Below are 24375 nucleotides of genomic sequence, written 5' to 3'. Positions count from 1 at the left end.
AGCACCAGAGTGTAGCACTCCGTCACAATACTTAGAAAGTCCCCAGCTTTGTTTCTCGCTGGCACTGCCTTAGCTGAGCAACCACACGCTCACACTCCTGATTTATCGGCCCAGAAATTGCGGTCGGAAGCTTCCCGTGGATGGAAGCCTCTGCCCTCAGAAAGTTCTACGAATGTACCTGGTGATCCGGGAGATTCGGAGTCTTGCGGTCCTGGGCGTCTAAGCGAAGGGCCTGCATAGGGGCCCACGTATCCCAGGGAGGTAGGCACTTCATGGGATCTCGTGGGCCGGCCCAACCTATCAGCGTAGGGGTATTCCCATTCATATTTATGGTGCTTCTGGTCACTGTAAGTGTGAATGGGAATACCCCCAGAAACACAAAAACACTGAAAGTAACTGTTTTTAAAAAAACATCACATTTCAAATAAAAATGAAATGTAATTAGTTAGTTAAAACAAAAATGTAATTTTTTGAAAAAATAAATTTACGTACTTAAAAGGGTCGAAAAATAAACTTACCTTGTTTAACAGGATTTTAAATGTTGTAATTATTTTTTTTAATGTATTGTTCTATACTTTAAAAGTCTTGTGCTCATAAAAGCAAGCTTTACGCCTGCTTTTATTAGTCGTCAGAGTTTCACGCACATTCGCTGGGCAGGGATTGGGCAAATAGCCCAACTCTCCGCCCACGGAGACCCTTTACTTCCGGATGCGGGCGATCAGTCAAGTGCCGGGTTTGGGCGCACGTGCTTCGCAAACCTACGCCCGGAACTTGCGGGGACCCCATGGGCAGGTGCGTACCTCGTACCCGCCCGTAGGGGCCACGAATTCAGGGCCATTATCTAGTGCTACCTCCTGGGAAGTGTGATTCTCGGCTGGGAACAGAGCACTTTGTACTGCGGTGAACCATACTATAGAATAACCTGGCAACATGAGTTGTCGAGGCTCACAAATCCAGTACGGCCATTTTGGCTTTTACTTGAGCAAGGGAGGAAAGAGCACGGATTGATATAATGGCGAAAATGTCGGACAAAAATGATCGGTGCCTGACTTTAATTGGTGTCGAAGATCTTTTGTAGTTACAGAAATGCCACTGGCTGGGCTTTTAATCAGTCCGGAGTGGGATTGTTTTCATCCAAACCTCCGGCGGCAATTTTGCACTGATGCATTTAAGGGGAGCCTCGACAAGCATATGTGGGCCAAGGGAATAGAGGGTTACGCTGATAGATTTAGATGAGGAAAGACAGGAGGAGGCTCGAGTGGAGCATAAACGCCGGCATGGACTGGTTGAGCCCAATGTCCTCTTTCTGTGTCGTATATGCTATGTAATTTCACATTGACTACACAATTTCAGCTGCCACTAGAAATATAACAAATACTAAGCTGTCATACAGATGATGAGAGAGATGGAAAAGGCACATATGTAGGTATTCACCTTTCCCAGATGTTATATAACCGACAGTGATGTTCTGAGGCTAACGATCCCAGCCTGCCTTCTTATGGTTTGGTCTTTGTATTGCAGATGCTGTTAACCATGCACAGAATCCACCAATCACAAAGGTAGGGACACGCAAGAAGGGATAGGTCTTAGGAGCAGGAGTCGGCCATACGGCCCCTCGAGCCCGCACCGCCATTCAATAAGATCGCCGCTGATCTTCGACCTCAAATCCACTTTCCCGCCCAATCTCCATATCCCTCGATTCGCCGAGAGTCCAAAAATCTACCAATCCCAGCCTTGAATATACTCAGCTATTCAGCATCCACAGCCCTGTGGGGCAAAGGATTTCAAAGATTTGCAGCCCTCGGAGTAAAGAAATTCCTCCTCGTCTCAGCCTTAATTGGCCAACCCCTTATCCTGGGACTGCGGTCCCGAGTTCTAGACATTCCAGCTAGGGGAACCACCCTCTCAGCATCTATCCTGTCAATCGCTGTCGTGAAGGAATGGGGTTAAGAGAAGTACCTGGATTGCCAATACAGGGCAGCAGGTGCACCGTCTACAAGATGCACTGCAGCAACTCGCCAAGGATTCTTTGACAGCGCCTCACAAACCCGCGACCTCTACCACCTAGAAGGACAAGGGCAGCAGGCGCATGGGAACACCACCACTTCCACCTTCCCCTTCACGTCATACACCGTCCTGACTTGGAAATATATCGGCCGTTCCTTCATCGTCATTGGGTCACAATCTTGGAACTCCCTCCCTAACAGCACTGTGGGAGCACCTTCACCACACGGGGCTGCAGCGGTTCAAGAAGGCGGCTCACCACCACCTTCTCAAGGGCAATTAGGGTCAGGCAATATAGGCTGACCTTGCCAGCGACACCCACATCCCTTGAATGAATAAATTGAAAATTACAGAACCACGCTTCAAAAATAAAATTATACTATGCTGCACAGTTTTCTGTAACAATATCAGTCAGATTTTTGATTTCAGTGTTGTGCCTTTTATAATATCCAAATATAATATCAATCACTTTGCTTTGCAGCCAGCTGAATACCCCTGCCATTATGCAGAGCTGCAAACTCCAGACAGTCGCAACGTAACTTTTCCCAAAAGTGAAGTGGACTATTCTACAGTGAAACTCTAACCATCTGGGGTCATTTCCAGTCACTGTTTGCCTATTCTCTCTGTTAACCCTTCCCACTTCTGAATTTGCACAATGCTCCTGCACAATGAGAAGCTTTCTATTTTTTGATATGTGACTGTCACCAATATCCGTTCTCCTGCATCTGTCACATCCTTGCCCTAACCCTGAACCTGCATCTCTCTCTGGTTTCTCTCCTGTCTCCCCTCATACCCTCTCCAAGCACAGCTTGTCCATGAGACCCATCTCCTGCTCTTATGACCCTATTCCCACGAAACTGCTGACCATCCAACTTCCCTTCGCCCCCCCCCCACCCCCGCCGCATCACACCCCATCATACCAGCTGATGTTATTAGCGGTTCCTTCTCGGGTATTGTCCCCCACCTTTCAAATTTACCGTCATCACCCACTCCTTAAAACATCCATGTTTGAGACCCTACCTCCCAGCACCTGAAAAACACGTCCGATGTCTAACCTCCCTTTCCTCTCAAGCCTTCGAACATGTTGTCCTTTCCCAAACCCATGGCCACCCATCTTTCTCGCAACTTTATGTCTAAATCTCTCCAATCAGCTTTCTACTTCTGCCTCAACAAATGACCCTAAGCAAAGTCACAAATGATGTGCTCTGTGACTGTGCACATAGTGCAGTGATACCCCTCCCTCCCCCTCCTCATCATCCTTGACCCCTCTGCAGTCCTTCATATGGTTGAACACACAATCCCTCTCCAGCACCTATCCTTCTTGGTCCAGCTGGGTATGCCTGCTCTCACATGGCTCCAACCTTGCCTATCCCATAGGCCAACATCCCCAGCATCAAAGCACTGACCACATTCGATCAGCTCCGTTGGGCGGACCACATTGTTCGCATGCCCGACACGAGACTCCCAAAGCAAGCGCTCTACTCGGAACTCCTACACCGCAAACGAGCCAAAGGTGGGCAGAGGAAACATTTCAAGGACACCCTCCTTGATAAAATGCAACATCCCCACCGACACCTGGGAGTCCCTGGCCAATGATTGCTCTAACTGGAGGCAGTGCATCCGGGAGGGCGCTGAATGCCTCGAGTCTCGTCGCCGAGAGCATGCAGAAATCAAGCGCAGACAGCGGAAGGAACCTGCTTCCGAGGGACTGCCTATAATGATGATGATGATCCCGTACTAGCCAGAGAATCTCCTGCAATGGCTACTCCTCCCACCTCCGCCCGGTTACTTTGGGAGTCCCCTTAGGATTAGCCTTGGTGTCCCCCTATTTCTTACCGACATGCTGCTCCTCGGTGATGTCATCCAATGACCTGAGCTCGGGTTCCATACGTACGCCGACAACACCCAGTCCGACCACACCACAATCTCACTGAACCCCTCCACTGTCTCTGCATATATAGCAGGCTGTTCGTCCGACATCCAGTCCTGGATAAGCTGGAAATTTCCTCCAATTAAATGTTGGGAACACCAAATCCATTGCCCTAAGAGGCCGCCACAAATGCTAGCCACTGATTCCATCCCCATCCCTGGACACTGTCTCAGGTCAAAACAGACTGCAAGAGAATTTGAGTGCAGGAGCAAGGATGTCTTACTACAGTTGTACAGGGCCTTGGTGAGACCACACCTGGAGTATTGTGTGCAGTTTTGGTCACCATACCTAAGAAAGGATATACTTGCCATAGAGGGAGGGCAGCGAAGGTTCACCAGGCTGATTCCTGGGATGGCAGGACTGGACTGTGAGGAGAGATTGGATCGACTAGAACATAAGAACATAAGAATTAGGAACAGGAGTAGGCCATCTACCCCCTCGAGCCTGCTCCGCCATTCAACAAGATAATGGCTGATCTGGCCGTGGACTCAGCTACACTTACCCGCCCGCTCCCCGTAACCCTTAATTCCCTTATTGGTTAAAAATCTATCTATCTGTGACTTGAATACATTCAATGAGCTAGCCTCAACTGCTTCCTTGGGCAGAGAATTCCACAGATTCACAACCCTTTGGGAGAAGAAATTCCTTCTCAACTCGGTTTTAATTTGGCTCCCCCGTATTTTGAGGCTGTGCCCCCTAGTTCTAGTCTCCCCGACCAGTGGAAACAACCTCTCTGCCTCTATCTTGTCTATCCCTTTCATTATTTTAAAAGTTTCGATAAGATCACCCCTCATCCTTCTGACCTCCAATGAGTAAAGACCCAGTCTACTCAATCTATCATCATAAGGTAACCCCCTCATCTCCGGAATCAGCCGAGTGAATCGTCTCTGTATCCCCTCCAAAGCTAGTATATCCTTCCTTAAGAAAGGTGACCAAAACTGAACGCAGTACTCCAGGTGCGGCCTCACCAATACCCTATACAGTTGCAGCAGGACCTCCCTGCTTTTGTGATCCATCCTTCTCGACATGAAGGCCAACATTGCATTCGCCTTCCTGATTACCTGCTACACCTGCAAACTAACCTTTTGGGATTCATGCACAAGGACCCCCAGGTCCCTCTGCACCGCAGCATGTTGTAATTTCTCCCCATTCAAATAATATTCCCTTTTACTGTTTTTTTTCCCCAAGGTGGATGACCTCACATTTTCCGACATTGTATTCCATCTGCCAAACCTGAGCCCATTCGCTGAACCTATCTAAATCTCTTTGCAGCCTCTCTGTGTCCTCGACACAACCCGCTTTCCCACTAATCTTTGTGTCATCTGCAAATTTTGTTGCACTACACTCTATCCCCTATTCCAGGTCAACTGTGCATATTGTAAACAGTTGTGGTCCCAGCACCGATCCCTGTGGCACACCACTAACCACCGATTTCCAACCCGAAAAGGACCCATTTATCCCGACTCTCTGCTTTCTGTTAGCTAGCCAATTCTCTATCCATGCTAATACATTTCCTCTGACTTCGCGTACCTTTATCTTCTGTAGTAACCTTTTGTGTGGCACCTTATCGAATGCCTTTTGAAAATCTAAATACACCACATCCATCGGTACACCTCTATCCACCATGCTCGTTATATCCTCAAAGAATTCCAGTAAATTAGTTAAACATGATTTCCCCTTCATGAATCCATGCTGCGTCTGCTTGATTGCACTATTCCTATCTAGATGTCCTGCTATTCCTTAATGATAGCTTCAAGCATTTTTCCCACTACAGATGTTAAACTAACCGGCCTATAGTTACCTGCCTTTTGTCTGCCCCCTTTTTTAAACAGAGGCGTTACATTAGCTGCTTTCCAATCCGCTGGTACCTCCCCAGAGTCCAGAGAATTTTGGTAGATTATAACGAATGCATCTGCTATAACTTCCGCCAGCTCTTTTAATACCCTGCAATGCATTTCATCAGGACCAGGGGACTTGTCTACCTTGAGTCCCATTAGCCTGTCCAGCACTACCCTCCTAGTGATAGTGATTATCTCAAGGTCCTCCCTTCCCACATTCCCGTGACCAGCGATTTTTGGCATGGTTTTTGTGTCTTCCACCGTAAAGACCGAAGCAAAATAATTGTTTAAGGTCTCAGCCATTTCCACATTTCCCATTATTAAATCCCCCTTCTCATCTTCTAAGGGACCAACATTTACTTTCGTCACTCTTCCATTTTATATATCAGTAAAAGCTTTTACTATCTGTTTTTATGTTTTGCGCAAGTTTACTTTCATAATTTATCTTTCCTTTCTTTATTGCTTTCTTAGTCATTCTTTGCTGTCGTTTAAAATTTTCCCAATCTTCTAGTTTCCCACTAACCTTGGCCACCTTATACTCTCCTTTATTTCCTTGGTTATCCACGGCTGGTTATCCCTTCTCTTACTGTCCTTCTTTTTCACTGGAATATATTTTTGTTGAGCACGAGGAAAGAGCTCCTTAAAAGTCCTCCACTGTTCCTCAATTGTGCTACCGTTTAGTCTGTGTTTCCAGTCTACTTTAGCTAACTCTGCCCTCATCCCATTGTAGTCCCCATTGTTTAAGCATAGTACGCTCGTTTGAGACACTACTTCCTCACCCTCAATCTGTATTACAAATTCAACCATACTGTGATCACTCATTCCTAGAGGATCTTTTACTAGGAGATCGTTTATTATTCCTGTCTCATTACACAGACCAGATCTAAGATAGCTTGCTCCCTTGCCTCTATTCACTAGAGTTTAGAAGAATGAGAGGGGATCTCATTGAAAGGTATAAAATTCTGACTGGGTTGGACAGACTGGATACGGATGGATGTTTCCCCAGGCTGGGAAGTCTAGAACAAGGGGTCACAGTCTCAGGATACAGGGTAGGAAATTTAGGACCGAGATGAGGAGAAATGTTTTCACTCCGAGGGTGATGAACCTGTGGAATTCTCTCCCACAGAAGGCTGTGGAGGCTAAGTCACTGAATATATTTAAGAGGGACGTAAGTAGATTTCTAGAAACAAAAGGCATCAAGGAGTATGGGGAAAAAGTGGGAATATGGTGTTGAGATAGAGGATCAGCCATGATCATGTTGAATGGTGGTGCAGACTTGAAGGGCCGAATGGCCTACTACTGCTCCTATTTTCTATGTTTGCAACCTCGGTGACCTACATGACCCTGAACAGAGCTGCCGACCCTGATCCTCTCCATCACAAAGACCATCTAGTTCCACCTCCCCAATAACGCCCAACTCTCCCCCTTCCTCAGCGAAGCTGCTCTGGAACCTTCATCCATACAGTTGCACCCTCCAGACTCGTGCGTTCCAACCCTCTCCTGCCGCCCCCACCACCCCCCATCTTGCAGCTTCCATAAACTCGATCTCATCCAACACTCTGCTGCCGTATCTTAACCTGCACCAAGTCCCGCTCACCCATCACTCACGAGCTCGCTGACCTAGATTGGCTCCCGGTGTCATCAATGCCTCGATTCTTAAAATTCTCATCCTTGTGTTTAAATCTCTCCAGGGCCTCATCCCTCGCTCTCACACTAACCTCATCCAACCCTCCAGGAGCTCTGCGTTCCTGCAAATCTGGCCTCTTGCACAAGGTCCGTTCCCTTTACCTCACCAGTAGCGGCCGTCTCTTCGGCTGTCTAGGACCAGAGTTCTTGTATCTGCTCCCTAAACCTCGCTGCCTTTCTACCTCTGTAAATCTCACTGTCTCATAAGAATTAGGAGCAGGAGTAGGCCAATTGGCCCCTCGAGCCTGCTCCGCCATTCAATAAGATCACGGCTGATCTTCGACCTCAACTCCACTTTCCCACCTTATCCTCATGCCCCTTGATTCCCCTAGAGTCCAAAAATCTCTCTATCTCAGCCTTTACTATATTCAGAGACTGAGCCTCCACAGCCCGCTGGGGCAGAGAATTCTAAATATTCACCACCCTCTGAGTGAAGAAATTCCTCCTCATCTCTGTCTTAAATGGCCAACCCCTTATTTCGAGACTGTGCCCCCGAGTTCTGGACTCCCCAGCCAGGAGAAACAACTTCTCAGCATCTACCCTATCAATCCCTCCCTTAGAATCTGATCTGCTTCAATGAGATCACCTCTCATTCTTCTAAACTCTAGAGTATGAGCCCAATCTGCACAATCTCTCCACATAGGACATCCCAGGGATCAATCCAGTGAACCTTTGTTGCACCTCCTCTACGGCAAGTATATCCTTCCTCAGATACCTTTCGCACTTCCTATAAGATGCGCCTTAAAGCCGACCTACTTGACCTACTTTAGTCACCCCATCTAATGACACCATCAGCTCCACGTTGCCCTCCCTGTCACACACTGTCCCGACTTGGAAATATATCGGCCGTTCCTTCATCGTCGCTGGGCCACAATCCTGGAACTCCCTCCCTAACAGCACTGTGGGAGCACCTTCACCACACGGACTGCACCGGTTCAAGGAGGTGGCTCACCACCACCTTCTCAATTAGGGAGGGGCAATAAATGCCGGCCTTGCCAGCAACGCCCACATCCCAGGACCGAATAAATATCCAAAAAGGGAACAGACCCGTGGTCAGACAAGGTCAGATGGCTTTGGTTAATCAAAGATCCACAATAAGGTACTGGGTAAATAGCACTGGAAACTCAGAGGGAACAAGAAAAGAGAACTGAACACCTTGCTGAAATCGCCTGTAACAGTAAACGTCCCAGGAGCGTGAATCAGACAATTGCAGTCAAATCTTCCATTGTCTCTCGACAGGGGTTAGTATGTATTTTAAGATCTGAGAGCTAAAGCTTAGTTTAAACTTGCGTGTAAAAATCATTAATTTGGGTGTGATGGGCTCCACATGGATTAGTAAAACGTATCAGAGAATGACATCGTAGTTACAGCACAGAAAAAGATTATTCGGCCCAACTGGTCTATGTCGCTGTTTATGCTCCACACGAGCCTCCTCCCATCCCTCTTCATTTAACCCACCAATGTATCCTTCTATTCCTTTTTCCCTCATGTACTAATCTATCTTCTCCTTAATGTATCAATATGCATTATAATATTCCAGAAATGTATAAAGTTACGATATATTTAAACTGATGGACATTATATACTGGGCATTGCCTTGTTATAGAATAAAGAGTGTTATCTATCAATACATCACTTTTGGTTTAAGTTGTATTATTGAAAAATATTGCAATCAGGAAATAAAAACAGGCATCTCCATATTCCCTTATCAAGTCTCTCTGCACTACGATCTGCTTTGCTGAACTTGAGAAAGGAACTTTGGCTAGAGTGTCAGCTGTAGCTCAATGCGTAGCACACTTGATCTGAATTAGATGGTTGTAGGTTCAAGTCCCACTTCAGGGACTTGAACAAATAAATCTAGGCTTGCATTCTAGGCTGAAGGAGCGGCGCACCGTCAGAGGGGCAGTACTGAGGGAGTGCCGCACTGTCGGAGGGTTGGTACTGAGGGAGCGCCGCACTGTCGGAGGGGCGGCACTGAGGGAACACCACACTGTCGGAGGGGCAGTACTGAGGGAACACCGCACTGTCGGAGGGGCAGTACTGAGGGAACGCTCACTGTCGGAGGGGCACTACTAAGGGAGCGCCGCACTGTCGGAGGGGCAGTACTGAGGGAGCGTTCACTGTCGGAGGGGCAGTACTAAGGGAGCGCACACTTTCAGAGGGGCAGTACTGAGGGAGCGCAGCACTGTCGGAGGGGCAGTACTGAGGGGGCGCTCACTGTCGGAGGTGCCATCTTTCGGATGAGATGTTAAACTGAGGCCCCGTCTGCCCCCTCAGGTGGATGTAAAAGATCCATTTTCGAAGAAGAGCTGTGCACCATCACCTCCACGTTCCCCTCCCAAGTGACACATCATCCCGACTTGAAAATATATCGACCGTTCCTTCATCGTCGCTGGGTCACAATCCTGGAACTCCCTCCCTAACAGCACTGTGGGAATTCATTCACCACACGGACTGCAGCGGTTCAAGAAGGTGGCTCACCACCACCTTCTCAAGGGCAATTCGGGAGGGACAATAACTGCTGGCCTTGCCAGCGTGCCCACGTCCTGTGAATGAGTGTCAGCTGTTGCTCAATGGGTGGCACACTTGCCTCTGAGTCAGAATGTTGTGGGTTCAAGTCCCACTTCAGGGACTAGAGTACATAAATCTAGGATGACACTCCAGTACAGTGCTGAAGGAGTACTGCGTTGTCGGAGGTGCCGTCTTTCAGATGAGATGTTCTCTCAGGTGGACATAATAGATCCCATGGCGCTATTTCGAAGAAGAGCAAGGGAGTTACCCCGGTAGCCTAACCATTATTTATCCATCAATCAACATAACAATGACAGTTTATCTGTTCATTATCACATTGCTGTTTGTGGGAGTTTACTGTGTGCAAATTGGCTGCTGCATTTCCTACATTAGATTGAGCACACGAGGTCTATATTCTCGACAGTTTAGAAGAATGAAAGGTAATCTCATTGAAGCATATAAAATTCTTACCAGGCTTGACAGGGTAGATGCGGGAAGGGTGCTTCCCCTGCCTGGGGAGTCCAGAACCAGGGGTCACACTAAGAATAAGGAGTTGGCCATTTAGGACTGAGATGAGGAGAAATTTCTTTACTGAGATGGTAGGGAACCTTTGGAATTCTCTACCGCAGAGAGCGGTGGAGGCTGTCATTAAATATATTCCAGACAGAGATCGTTAGATTTTTGGATATTAAGGGATTCACGTGATATAGGGATAGTGCAGCAAAATGGAGTTGAGGTCAAACATCAGCCATGATCTTATTGAATGGCAGAGCAGGCTCGAGGGGCCGAATGGCCTAACCCTGCTCCTATTTCTTATGTTCTTATTACAACAGTGAAAACACTTCAAAAAGTTCTTCATTGGCTACAAAGCGCTTTGAGACATCCGGTGATCATGAAAGGCGCTATATAAATGCAAGTCTTTATTTCTTTTTATGTACATGAGGATTGGAACAAAAGCAAGTTTATTGTCCAGACTGGGCAGTCTAATTCCTGCCACATTCGGTGCATAATTACTTCAATGAAGCCTTTATGTCTGCCGTGCACAAACCAAGTTTTCTGAATCATTTCCCTGAAGGTCGGTGCAACCTTATACTCTACACTTAAATGCTGTACCAGTAGATTGCACTTCCTGCCAGACAGACATCAGCCTTTGAAACCTGAGTTTAGATTCAGCCTGAGGTGGGTGAAAGTCTCCTGTCTCCATTGACTGAAAGGGCCCCAGTAGACATGAGTTCAGACAATCTCCATGCATGCTCACCGAAACAAACTCTCAGTAATGTTTTAAAAATCTGTTCCGAGATGTTGGCACACTGGCAAGGCCGGCATTTATTGCCCGTCCCTAATTGCCCTTAAGAATGTGGTGGTGAGCCACCTTATTGAACCACTGCAGTCCGTGTGGTGAAGGTGCTCCCACAGTGCTGTTAGGGAGGGAATTCCGGGATTTTGACTCAGCGATGAAGAAGGAACGGTCGATATATTTCCAAGTCGGGATGGTGTGTGACTCGGAAGGGAACGTGGAGGTGATGGTGTTCCCATGCATCTGCTGTCCTTGTCCTTCTAGGCGGTAGAGGGCTCGGGTTTGGGAGGTGCTGCTGAAGAAGCCTTGGCGAGTTGCTGCAGTGCATCTTGTAGATGGTGCACACTGCAGTCATGGTGCGCCGGTGGTGGAGGGAGTGAGTGTTGGAGGTGGTGGGTAGCGTGCCGATCAAGTGGGCTGCTTTGTCCTGAATGGTGTCGAGCTTCTTGAGTGTTGTTGGAGCTGCACCCATCCAGGCAAGTGGGGAGTGTTCCCTCACACTCCTGACTTGTGCCCTGTAGATGGTGAAACAGCTTTGGGGAGTCAGGAGGTGAGACACTCGCCAATACCCAGCATCTGACCCAAATTCAAGAGGTCCCAAAAAATGCTTTGCAGCCAATGAGGTATTTTGAAGTCCCTGTGAAACCGGGACTTTTAACAAGACACTTGGCAACGATTCTGGGGGAGTCCCCCACTGCACTCTGTTCAAATACTTCCTGGTTTCTGAGCCAGATTGCATGTCATTCAAGGTAAACAGACACCGTGTATACCTTGGCAAATGTCCGACCCACACAGGAGCATTGCCCGGCAGTCGGTGACTGTAATGGTGACAACACTTGACTCAAGATGGAGGTGCAAAGTGTGAGGTCGGTGGTCCTTTGCTTTTTTATCTCTGCGAGTATGAAACAGATTACTGTGTGTGAGAGAAGCGGTGAGGAAATGACCAAGACTGGAAGGCAGATTCTCCACAAGTCAATGTCAGGAGTTAGCGACAGAGCGAACACATATATTCGCGCTTTCGCTGACATATCGGAGAGGATCGTTTCCTCTGATGTTAAATTGGGATATCTACATTCTCCTTCCATGCGCAGGATGACACTGGTAATTTAAATACAAATATTGATACTGGTTACTGTATCATTATCATCTATTCTATTCTAGCAGAGCTGGTCTCCAGTCATTTTGGCTAACCCTAGCCACTGGACCAAGACCTAGCTCTGTCAAGCCCATGTGTTGGCTGGCGTGCAAGGACACCACAAGTTAAAAAAAATCCACGCACAGGCATCTTCCACCCTTCAATTGGAGTTCAGGACTGGAATATTAGGTCCTTCATTGAAACATCTGTGAACTCATCCCTTTTTGGTGTGGAAGCAAGTTAATCCTTGGCACTAGGGTCCGCCCAAGAAGGAAGAAGATTATTCTGCTCTTAGATAACCCACAGTCTTTTACCATAGCGTCAGTAGTTGCATAACACACATTAGTGTATCTCCATGTACAACAACGTCGTTAAAATATCCCAAGGCTCTTCACAGGAGTGTGATAAGAGAACAATTTCATACCAAGCCACAAAACAACACATTAGGACAGGTGATCAAATGCTTGGTCAAAGAGGTAGGTTTTAATGAGCATCTTAAATAAGGAGAGAGAGGCAGAGTGGATTCGGGAGTGAATCCCAGAGATTTGGGCCCAGACAGCTGAAAGCACGGCCACCAATGGTTGAGTGATTATAATCAGGGATGCTCAAGAGGGCAGAATTAGAGGAATGCAGAGATCTTGGAGGGTTGTGGGGCTGGAAGAGGTTACAGAGCTAGGGAGGGCCGAGGAGGCCATGGAGCGATTTGAACATGCAGGTAAATAATTTCATTAAATTGGATGTGAGTTGCTGGATGTTAATACGTGTTCGCTAACTGAACGGACAGCTCCCACTATCTGCCTTCGATCTGTTTTTGATGCAAACTATTATTTATTGCTCCTGTCGGCAGCTCCAATGGTTGCATCTGGGACTTGCTACATTCATATTGTGACTCTCTCTTTAAAAATGAAAATCATTGGCCCCTTTCAGTGAGGTAAGTGACCTGGACTCCCGACCATGTTTGCTTTAGTTAATGCCTAATCCGGCTGATTGAAGAGGAACTGCTACCCGCTGACTGTCCAGAACGGGAGCGGACACTGATCCGTCGGGATGCAGACACCCCGGATCGCTGCCCTTGCTGTTTGCTTACTTCTGTCTGCCGGTGAGGGTGACTTTCTCATCTCGGTGTTTGGGGATTAAACAGGAGGCAAGGGAAAGTTAAATACGTTAAATTTGCAACAGCGACACTGGGTGTGAAATCTCCACCATCCAGCCTCCACTTAGTATTTATGTAAGTAAATTGCTCGGATGTTAACACGGGTTTCTTAACTTCTTTCCCCTATAGTTGAATCTCAAAGTTTCCACATCGAGGTGGAGCAGAGTCTTATTAATGCAACAGTCGGACGCCCTGTGCTCCTGTCAGTGATGCCATCGGTGAATGTGACGAGTGGGACCTGGAAGCGCAACGGTGAGAGGCTGGCACTGTGGCTCGGGACAACAACAGATATATCTTTGAATTACAGAGAACGGATGGAGGTATTGTTCCCTAATGCATCTCTCCTGCTCAAGGCAGTGAGCTTCTCAGACAACGGAGAGTACACTGTTAACATGATCTCATTCCGTGGCAGAGCAGCAACAGCGAGGGTCGATCTGCGTGTGTTCGGTAAGTGGCAGCAATGGGAATCACAGATTTTCCACAAATTCCGTTCCCTAGGCCACTGACTCCATCCCTCTCCCCAACTTCTGTTTGAGGCTGAACCACACTGTTTGCAACCTTGGTGTCATATTTAACCCTGAAATGAACTTCCGACCACATATCCACAGCAGAACTAAGACCGCCTATTTCCACCTCCGTAACATCGCCTGTCTCCGCCCTTGCCTCAGCTCATCCGCTGCTGAAATCCTCATCCGTGCCTTTGTTACCTCCAGACGTGACTATTCCAACGCACTCCTGGCCGGCCTCCCACATTCTACCCTACGTAAACTAGAGGTGATCCAAAACTCGGCTGCCCCGTGTCCTAACACACCGAGTCCCGCTCACCCATCACCCCCTGTGCTCACTGCCCCGTGTCCTAACTCACACCGAGTCCCGCTCACCCATCATCCTCTGTGCTCACTGCCCCAAGTCCTAACTCGCACCAAGTCCCGCTCACCCGTCACCCCCTCTGCTCACTGCCCCGTGTCCTAACTCGCACCGAGTCCCGCTCATCCATCACCCCCTGTGCTCACTGACCCATGTCCTAACTCGCACCGAGTCCCGTTCACCCATCACCCCCTGTGCTCACTGCCCCGTGTCCTAACTCACACCGAGTCCCACTCACCCATCACCCCCTGTACTCACTGCCCCGTGTCCTAACTCGCACCGAGTCCCACTCACCCATCACCCCCTGTACTCACTGGCCCGTGTCCTAACTCGCACCAAGTCCCACTCACCCATCACCCCCTGTGCTCACTGCCCCCGTGTTCTAACTCACACCGAGTCCCGTTCACCCATCACCCCCTGTGCTCACTGCCCCCATGTCCTAACTCGCACCGAGTCCCACTCACCCATCACCCCCTGTGCTCACTGCCCCCGTGTCCTAACTCGCACCGAGTCCCACTCACCTATCACCCCCTGTGCTCACTGCCCCCGTGTCCTAACTCGCACCAAGTCCCGTTCACCCATCACCCCCTGTGCTCACTGCCCCGTGTCCTAACTCGCACCAAGTCCCACTCACCCATCACCCCCTGTGCTCACTGCCCCATGTCCTAACTCGCACCGAGTCCCGATCACACATCACCCCCTGTGCTCGTTGACCTACATTGGCTCCAGATTACGCAATGCCTCGATTTCAAAACTCTCATCCATGTTTTCAGATCCCTCCATGACCTCGCCCCCTCCCTATCTCTGTAATCTCCTCCAGCCCCACAACCTCCCCAAGATGTGCTCCCCGAATTCTGCCCTCCTGAGCTGAGTCCATGATCAGATCAGCCATGATCTTATTAAATGGCGGAGCAGGCTCAAGGGGCTATATGGCCTACTTCTGCTCCTATTTCTTATGTCCTTATGTTCTTAAACCCTACCTCTTTGACCAAGCTTTTGGTCACATGTGCTAATTTCTACTTCTGCAACTCAGTGTCAAATTTTTATCTCACAATACTCCTGTGAAGCACCTTGGGACATATCACGACCTTAAAGGCGCTATAGAAATACAAATTCTTGCTGTTGTGGGCCCCACTAAGGAAAGTATTTCATTCACCTTGGGCTCACCTCCAGCTGCAGACCTGCAGGAGCCTGGCTGCACCTTCCCCTCTCTGGCCCTGCCCAAAACGCAATTGGGGTTCCATTAACACAAAAGCCTCCCAATTTACATTAAAAGTGAAGTCCTACTCTTGGGAAGATCACTCCAGCTGTAGTGTAGGTAGTCGGGGGCGGGGGGGCGGGGCGGGGGGGGAGGGGAGGTTGAAATTCTATCCCCGAAAAGAATATAAAAGCTGGGTCAATTGAACATTTTAAGATTAAGATCCACAGAGTGTATTAGGTAAGGGCAACAAGGAATATACATAAATATTTGAGTATGGCAGGACTATGCAAAGCTAGGTGGGAAAGTTAAGCTGTGAGCAGGACGTCAAAATCCTGCAAAGGGCGATAGACAGGTTAAGTGAGTGGGCAATAAGACAGAGTATAATGTGGGGAAATGTGAGGTTAGTCACGTTGGTGGGAAGAAGAGGACAAAAGAACATTTTTAAATTGTGATAATCTATTAAATGTTGGTGCTCAGAGAAATTTAGGAACATTCTTCCTGCATCTAACCTGTCCAATCCCGTTAGAATTTTATATGTTTCTATGTGATCCCCTCTCATTCTTCTAAATTCAAGTGAATATAAGCCTAGTCAATCCAATCTTTCTTCATATGTCAGTCCTGCCATCCCGGGAATCAGTCTGGTGAACATTCGCTGCACTCCTTAATAGCAAGAATGTCCTTCCTCAGATTAGGAGACCAAAACTGTACACAATATTCAAGGTGTGGCCTCACCAAGGCCCTGTACAACTACAGTAAGACCTCCCTGCTACTATACTCAAATCCTCTCACAATGAAGGTCAACATGCCATTTGCCTTCTTCACCGCCTGCTGTACCTGCATGCCAACTTTCAATGACTGATGTACCATGATACCCAGGTCTCATTGCACCTCCCCTTTTCGTAATCTGTCACCATTCAGATAATATTCTGCCTTCCTGTTTTTGCCACCAAAGTTGATAACCTCATATTTATCTACATTATACTGCATCTGCCATGCATTTGCCCACTCACCTAACCTGTCCAAGTCACCTTGCAGCCTCTTAGCATCCTCCTCACAGCTCACACTGCCACCCAGCTTAGTGTCATCTGCAAACTTGAGATATTACATTCAATTCCTTCGTCCAAATCAATAATGTATATTGCAAATAGCTGTGGTCCCAGCACTAAACCTTGCGGTACCCCACTAGTCACTGCCTGCCATTCTGAAAAGGACCCGTGGCAGATATAATTCAATACAGATAAGGCCTTATCCATTGAAAGGAAAAGGGGAAAGGGAATGCACAGTAGACTTCAAGTAGCTTCTGGGTCAGCTGGGCGAGAAGTAGGGAAAAGTTGAAATAGAATGTGTTCCAATTCACAGGTATGGGCTTGTTAATCACAGAATTCCAGAATGCAGAACCGAACTTCAGCTCAAGGATGTCAAAGCAATTAAGATCAAATTACCTTCATCACAAATTTAATAAAACCAAGTAATAAATAATTACAATGTACTATCAATAACACTGTGACTTCTGAACATATTTTGTGATAATACATGGGGGTTGAATGTCAACGTGCCACCCAGGCATAAAATTGGCATTGTGGTTCATCTGGCCATAAGAGAAATCACCCGATTCTTGATTTACATTTCTTTCAATGGAAAATGAAAATCAGGCAGTTTCTATAATTCCACATACAAATGGAGCTATTTTATTCCCTGTTAAGATATAATAAAATGATTTATTTCAATACGTCTGTCCAAGGCTGGTGATTAATTCTTGGTTTCCAATTCTATTCACAGAACCAATCTCCTCTGCATACATTACATCCAATGTTTCAAACCCAGTGCGAGAGAATGACTCAGTCTGTCTGACCTGTATCGTAGTTGGCAATTGTACCCGACGAGTTTGGTCTTTCAATGGGGCAGTTGTCGAGAGCAGTGAGAGGATAATATTATCCTCGGGAAATGTCACACTGACGATAATTGGTGTTCACAGACGCCATTCTGGTGAATACCAATGCAGGGTGAGCAGCCCTGTTAGTGAAGCAGCAAGTGAGCCCTACTTCTTGCACATCGGCAGTGAGTACTGAAGATCACATCCTATTCATATTGATCAATTACATACTGGCCCAGAAATCCCGGTTTCTTCATCCCGCGGGCGTTAGACTAAGAATAGGACAGAAGATGCGCACTTACCTTTTGGTCAAACGCTCGCCAGAGATCCCGGAGTCGAGGTCTCTCCTTACTGCGCGTCACAACGCGTTCACGTTTGGACGTGCGCAGGCCTGGTGCTGGAGTCACATGGCTCTGGGCAGCCAATCAGGTATAGTATATTCTCATTCACAATAATAGGAACTCCGTAAGTTGGAGTTCCCCTTATTATGAATGAGAAACCTCCCCTAAAACATTACTATGCAATAATAAAAGATAGAAAAAATGTACAACATATTTTTAATAATTTAAATTAAAGTTATTTATGTAATTAAAAATATATATTTTCTGGATTTTTAAAAAAGTTTTTTTAATTATAGTTTAAAATAAACTTACCGTAGTAGAGAGGGTTTTCAACAATAAGGTATTTCAAAAATTTTACTTTACAATATTTTTCTATGTTTTTAAACTCTTACGCCTGTAAAGATAAGCTGTGCACCTGCTTTTATCAGGCACAACAGTTTTGAGGACATTTGCTGGGCAAGATATGGGTAAATACCACAATCTTGCCCTTGCAACAATCTTCACTCCCGATATGTGCGAGATCTGTCAAGCCAGAAACGTGACAGATCGGAAAAGCCAGTTTTCAGCGCATGCGCATTGTGCGCTGAAAACCGGCTTTTCCGATGCCTTCCCGGGTCCGTAGACACTCCGTACGGACCCGGGGAGGGTGGGATTTCTGGGCCATTATATCTTGTCTGATAACACTCTGTGAAGCACCTTGGGATATTTTATTACGTCAAAGGCACTATATAAATGCACATTGCTCCTTTGTTATTTTATGGGACAAATCTTGCCAGAATGGGACATCTCACAGAACACAACATTAGTTAGGTTTTGTTATGTGCCTTTCAGTTCAATTTTTTTGTGCGGTGATTTGCTGGAAGTGCGAGATGACACCAGTGCGATGAGTGCAATGGGGCGTCTGAGACGTCATTGAACGGTGGGCGAATGGTTTATCTCCTTAATCAATGAGATTTTAGTATTCAGAAAGAAGCAGGCATGACAGAGAAGGAGGGTGAATTAGCATGAAATCATGTACACAATTAGAAAGAAGAGAACGAAAGTAAGATTGGATTAAGAGATAGAAAGAAAGACAAAGGAAAAGTAAGAAAATCATTAAAATACTTAAAATTTGAAATTTTTTAAATCTGCAAGTATTTAGCATCTGAAAGAATGAGATTCAACAGTTGACATTGTTGACTTTCTGGGCCAGAGAGGTTGATTGGTATTGAAGTATCAAATATCACGTTGGTAAAATGGTACTTATGCTATTAATTACCAGACTTAATTTCCTGTGGCAAGTTTCATTAGCATATTCGGAGAGTGTTACTGATCAGCTAATCGCGAATCCTCAACCATCATCACTCTCCATTCCTGATCCTTTAACTCCATTCCTGCTGAACTCCTGATTCCTCAATGATGCTCCCTGTCACCCCCCATTCTAACTGAATTTGTGAATGGCTCTTGTGTAATGTGTTGCTTCCTCCCTTCAAAAGCCCCGTCACCGTCTCTTCCACAAAAGAAATGTTTACTGGAAACCCTGTCCTTGCAATCTACCACCAATCTCCAACCTGGTTTTGCTTTACAACTTCCATCAACTGGCTGTTGCATCAATTACCCCTTAATCAATTCCATAAATCTTTGACTGAATACCTCTAGTTCTGACTGCTGCCCAGCAGCAAAAGGCCCTAAACAACAACAACAACAACAATGTATTTATATAGCATCTTTAATATAGAAAAATGTCCCAAGGCACTTCACAGGAGTGTTTTAAGACAAAACAAATAAATTTGACACTGAGCCACATAAGAAAAAATTAGGGCAGATGAACAAAAACTTGGTCAAAGAAGTAGGCTTGAAGGAGCGTCTTAAAGGAGAAAAGAGAGGTGGAGAGCTTTAGAGAGGGGTTCCAGAGCCTGGGGCCCAGGCAGCTGAAGGCACGGCCACCAATGGTTGAGCGATTATAATCAGGGATGCTCAAGAGGGCAGAATTAGAGGAGCGCAGGCATCTCGGGGGGTTGTGTGGCTGGAGGAGATTACAGAGATAGGGAGGGGTGAGGGCCATGGAGGGATTTGTAAACAAGGATGAGAATTTTGAAATCAAGGCTTTGCTTAACCGGGAGCCAATGTAGGTCAGCGAGCACAGCAGGTGATGGGTGAGCGGGACTTGGTGCGAGTTAAGACATGGGGCAGCAGAGTTTTGGATGACCTCAAGTTTACATGGAGTGAAATGTGGGAGGCCAGCCAGGAGTGCATTGGAATAGTCGAGTCTGGAGGTAACAAAGGCATGGGTGAGGGTTACAGCAGCGGATGAGCTGAGGCAGGGGCGGAGACGGGCAATGTTACAGAGGTGGAAATAGGCGGTTTTAGTTATGTTGTGGATATGTGGCCAGAAGCTGTTCAATGTCATGAACGACGTTGCCTCTGACCTTGACAATGTTCCGTTATCCCTGCTCCTATCTCTGTTTGCAACTTTCAACTACGTGTCCATACTACTTTCTGTCAGTACTTTTCTTTTATGAATCCATGCCATGGGATTGCACTTACCTGTTTCTGCTGTGACATATCCAAATATTAGCGGAAATCTCCCCACCAATGGCTTCTCTCCCCACCCTTGCCTTTTTACCCCTGGCATCCTTCACGATGCCCTCCTTGGCCCGTCCCCTCCCTCATTTCCATGCTGTCCCTTGACAATGTCTGCAAACAGGGGCTTCTTTTATACTTGTACGCTGATGACAGCTAGTTCTACCTCAGCATCACATCTGGAGTCGCCTTTACTGCCTCTCATCGATCACACTGCTTATCTGGCCTCCAGTCCTGGATGAATCTTAACATCCTCCAGGTTAACATTGGAAACAAACAGACCAAGGTAAAGTTAAAACATTGAGGAGTAAAGACAGGGAGCACTGCCTCACAAAAAGGGCAGTGGATATCTGAAGCTCGCTCTAACAAAAGGCTTTAGATGTTGGGAGGGGCGTCAATTGACATTTTCAAGACTGAGATCGCTAGATTTTTGTAGAATAATGGTATCAAGTGATCTGGCGGGCAAATGGTGTTTTAAAAAAAGAAAAAAAAAAGACCTGCATTTATATAGCGCCTTTCACCACCAGCAGACGTCCCAAATGGCTTTACAGCCAATGAAGTACATTTGGAGTGTAGTCACTGTTGTAATGTAGGAAACGCGGCAATAAATTTATGCACAGCAAGCTCCCACAAACAGCAATGTGATAATGACCAGATAATCTGGTTGGGTGATGTTGGTTGATAAATATTGGCCAGGTCACCGCGGATCACTCTCTTGCTCTTCTTCAAAATAGTGGCCGTGGGATCTTTTAATTCCACCTGAGAGAGCAGTCGGGGCCTCGGTTTAACTTCTCAGCTGAAAGACGGCAAATCCGACAGGATAGCATTACCTCAGTACTGTACTTGAGTGTCAGCCGAGACCTTTGGTATTCAAGTCTCTAGAAACAACTTGAGCCCAGAAACCAGAGAGGTGCTACCAACTGAGCCACAGCTGACACCGTGAGCTGAGATACAGATCGGCCATGATCTAATTTAATGGCGTACCAGCCTCCAGGGACTGAATGTCCCCTCCCCTTCCTATGTTGCGAAGTGTAATATTGGATGAAGACAACCCCTGGTCACAATGGACACCCCAAGCGGTAACTGCGAAAGCAATAATCTCGTCTTCAATATTTGATAGCGCAATTCAAAGTAAGCGGGAATACATGTTGATTTAATGCTCTGTTCTGTATCAGATGTTGAAACATGCAACAGCAACAAATGGGCAGCCACTGTGGCAGTTTTGGGAGTTATCACAGCCATGGCTCTAATCACTGTGGGCGTTTTGGCTTTCAAAATGTGGAGAATGGCACGGAAAGAAACGTCTGGTAGGTTAATGTTGCATCAAAACCGATGCATTCTCTTTGAACACTGAACAGCGACTGATAGTGATTGGGTCACCAATATCAATGCCATTTGTTGGCATGATCTTGGAGGAGGAAGGAACTGGTCTGTTCACTGTTCCTGGTAAGATTGCAAATGTATTCAGGAAGGTATCTTTCTCTTCAGTGGTTCTAGAGAAATGATGATCGTTTTCCAATCTAAAATATATTGGGGGGAAAATTGCGGTCGGAGGCTTCCTGCAGATGAACTTCTTGAACCAGAAAAAATCTACGAAAATACCTGTTGGTCCCAGAGGAACGTAGGATTCCGGTCAGAGGCCTTCATTCACTGCGCAGCATGTGGGAAGATGTCCTCCAGATACGTAGTCATATCCTGGGATCATGTGGTCCTGGACCACCAATCACTATGCAGGATTCTCATTGATAATAATGGGAGCTCTGTTTGTACGGACTCCCATTACCATCGAGGAGAAAAGCCGCTACAACAGGAAACTCAACACAATTAATTGAAAAAAAAACACCTCACATATTTAATAGTCATTGAAATTATATGCAATTAAATGTTTTAGAAAAAAAACATTTTTTGCAATTATTTTTTAACGTTGTTTTAATAGGGTTAAAAATAAACTTAACGGGCAGGGTTTTTAATAGAAAAATGAATATATAAATTTAATTTTTCTGTGTTTTAAAACTCTTACGCTGGTAAAAGTGAGCTAAGCGCCTTGCTTTCACCAGGCGAAGAAGTTTGATGGCCATTCGCTGGGCATGAGTTGGGAAAATAGGCCAATCTCTCCTGCATGGATCTCCTTCTCCCAGCGATGCGGAGGATCCTCTTCAGGAGAAATCTTGACAGGTTGGAAAAGCTGGTTTTTGACGCATACGCATTGCGCCCCGAAAACCGCCTTTTGCGAGGCCTTGCCAGGCCCATGCGCACTTCGTGCTTACCCAGCAAGGCCGGAATTTTGGGCCCGTTATTCCCAAACTCTCAAGTTTCCAACGTAGTTTAACTGCAGCCAGCTGACTTGTATCATGTTCCGCACTGAGTTAGAATTTAACTAGTCTGGGACGCACATTGATTTATTTAAAACTCGTAACTAGCCCTTAGTATTGGCCACGTCTCCTTGACGCATGTCACATGTGAGATGCTGGCGGAGTTGGAAGATTTCTGAAACTCGTTAAAATACATTGCCTAGCCGCGAGAGACTGCAACAACATGCTAAGGAGTTGACCAACGACATTGAATAGTGCCAGGCACACATGCGTGTACATGCTGTCACGCGCAATATAAGGCTGGAAATTGCAGTCGGGGGCCTCCCGCGGGCGAATGCCTCCGATTCGCACGTGAACTCGGCACCTACCTGCTGCCTCCGTACCTCCGAAGACTCGTGCTCCTGGAGCCTGCAGGCGTATGCCTGTGTAAAGGCCTACGTATCCCAGGGGCGCAGGCGGTTCGCAAGCGTCCCTGGTACCATGTGGGCTGGCCCAACCAATCACAAAGGAGGATTCCCATTGTGGTTTTGGGGATTCCATTTCCGTACGGAACCCCCTAAGCATAAAAGGAATCCCGTAAAAAACACACTATCACAGCACTGAAATAAAATTAAATCATCACATGGACAAAATTAATTAAAATACCATTTATTTTAACATTTAAGACAAAAAATTTAGTTTTTTGAAAAATAATTGTGACCATTTGTCTAAGGGCCAAAAATAACCCAAACTAATTCGAAAGATTTTTGTATGGTTAAATCATTGTAAAAATGTGTTAAATTTTACATTGGTAAAAGAAAGCTTTGTGGCTGCTTTAGACAGGCGTAAGGGTTTTGTGGGCTTTCGTTGGGAATTGTTTGGGCAAATAGCCCAACTCTGAGCCAGCGATTGTCCATTTCCTGTGGATAGGTACGAGAGGTCGAAGAGAAACGTGACAGATCGCAAGTACTGGGCTCCTGCACATGTGCATCACATCGGAAACCCGGAACTTGCGGGGCAGTTATGTCGGCATACGCGGTCATCTGCCCTGGAAAATTCGGGCCAATATTGTGTAACTTTCATTGTGGACACAGCATATCTGAAGAAAATGTCTTGAGCAATAACATTGGTGTTTAATGTGATTCCAGAAAGCTATACTGTTGCTACTGTAAGTGGTGCACTCAACATACTGCCAACATACGACACCGTCATACCATCAATAAATGGAGAGGTCAGTGTTTGGGTTAATCATATTGCTATGTGTATGTATTAAACAAGGGATGTTGCAATTGGTGCGTTGGTATTCCAAAAAAAGCTCAGAACTGAGGATAAACTGTTTCCACTGGCAGGAGGGCCAGTAACCAGCGGACACAGATTCAAGATTACAACAACAACCCCTTGTATTTATAGAAACATAGAAAATAGGTGCAGGAGTAGGCCATTCGAGCCTGCACCACCATTCAATATGATCGCGGCTGATCATGCAACTTCAGTACCCCATTCCTGCTTTCTCCCCATATCCCTTGATCCCTTTAGCCATAAGGGCCACATCTAACTCCCTTTTGCATATATCTAACAAACTGGCCTCAACAACTTTCTGTGGTAGAGAATTCCACAGGTTCATAATTCTCTGAGTGAAGAAGTTTCTCCTCATCTCAGTCCTAAATGGCTTACCCCTTATCCTTA

At 46.5% G+C, this 24375-nt stretch overlaps 1 protein-coding gene across 1 annotated transcript; it reads left to right on the top strand.

The window, feature by feature from the left end:
- The first annotated feature begins 13094 nt into the window (after positions 1–13094).
- Positions 13095–17691, top strand: LOC139240299 (cell adhesion molecule CEACAM6-like). Its single transcript, XM_070868760.1, has 3 exons — positions 13095–13116; positions 13684–14001; positions 17402–17691. The coding sequence occupies exons 1-3, from the start codon at positions 13095–13097 to the stop codon at positions 17689–17691; spliced, it is 630 nt and encodes a 209-aa protein (XP_070724861.1).
- Positions 17692–24375: the final 6684 nt, after the last annotated feature.

The sequence above is a fragment of the Pristiophorus japonicus genome, chromosome 31 (assembly GCF_044704955.1).
Source record: "Pristiophorus japonicus isolate sPriJap1 chromosome 31, sPriJap1.hap1, whole genome shotgun sequence".
Classification (NCBI taxonomy): domain Eukaryota; kingdom Metazoa; phylum Chordata; class Chondrichthyes; family Pristiophoridae; genus Pristiophorus; species Pristiophorus japonicus.
This window is presented reverse-complemented; position numbering and strand designations above follow the sequence as displayed.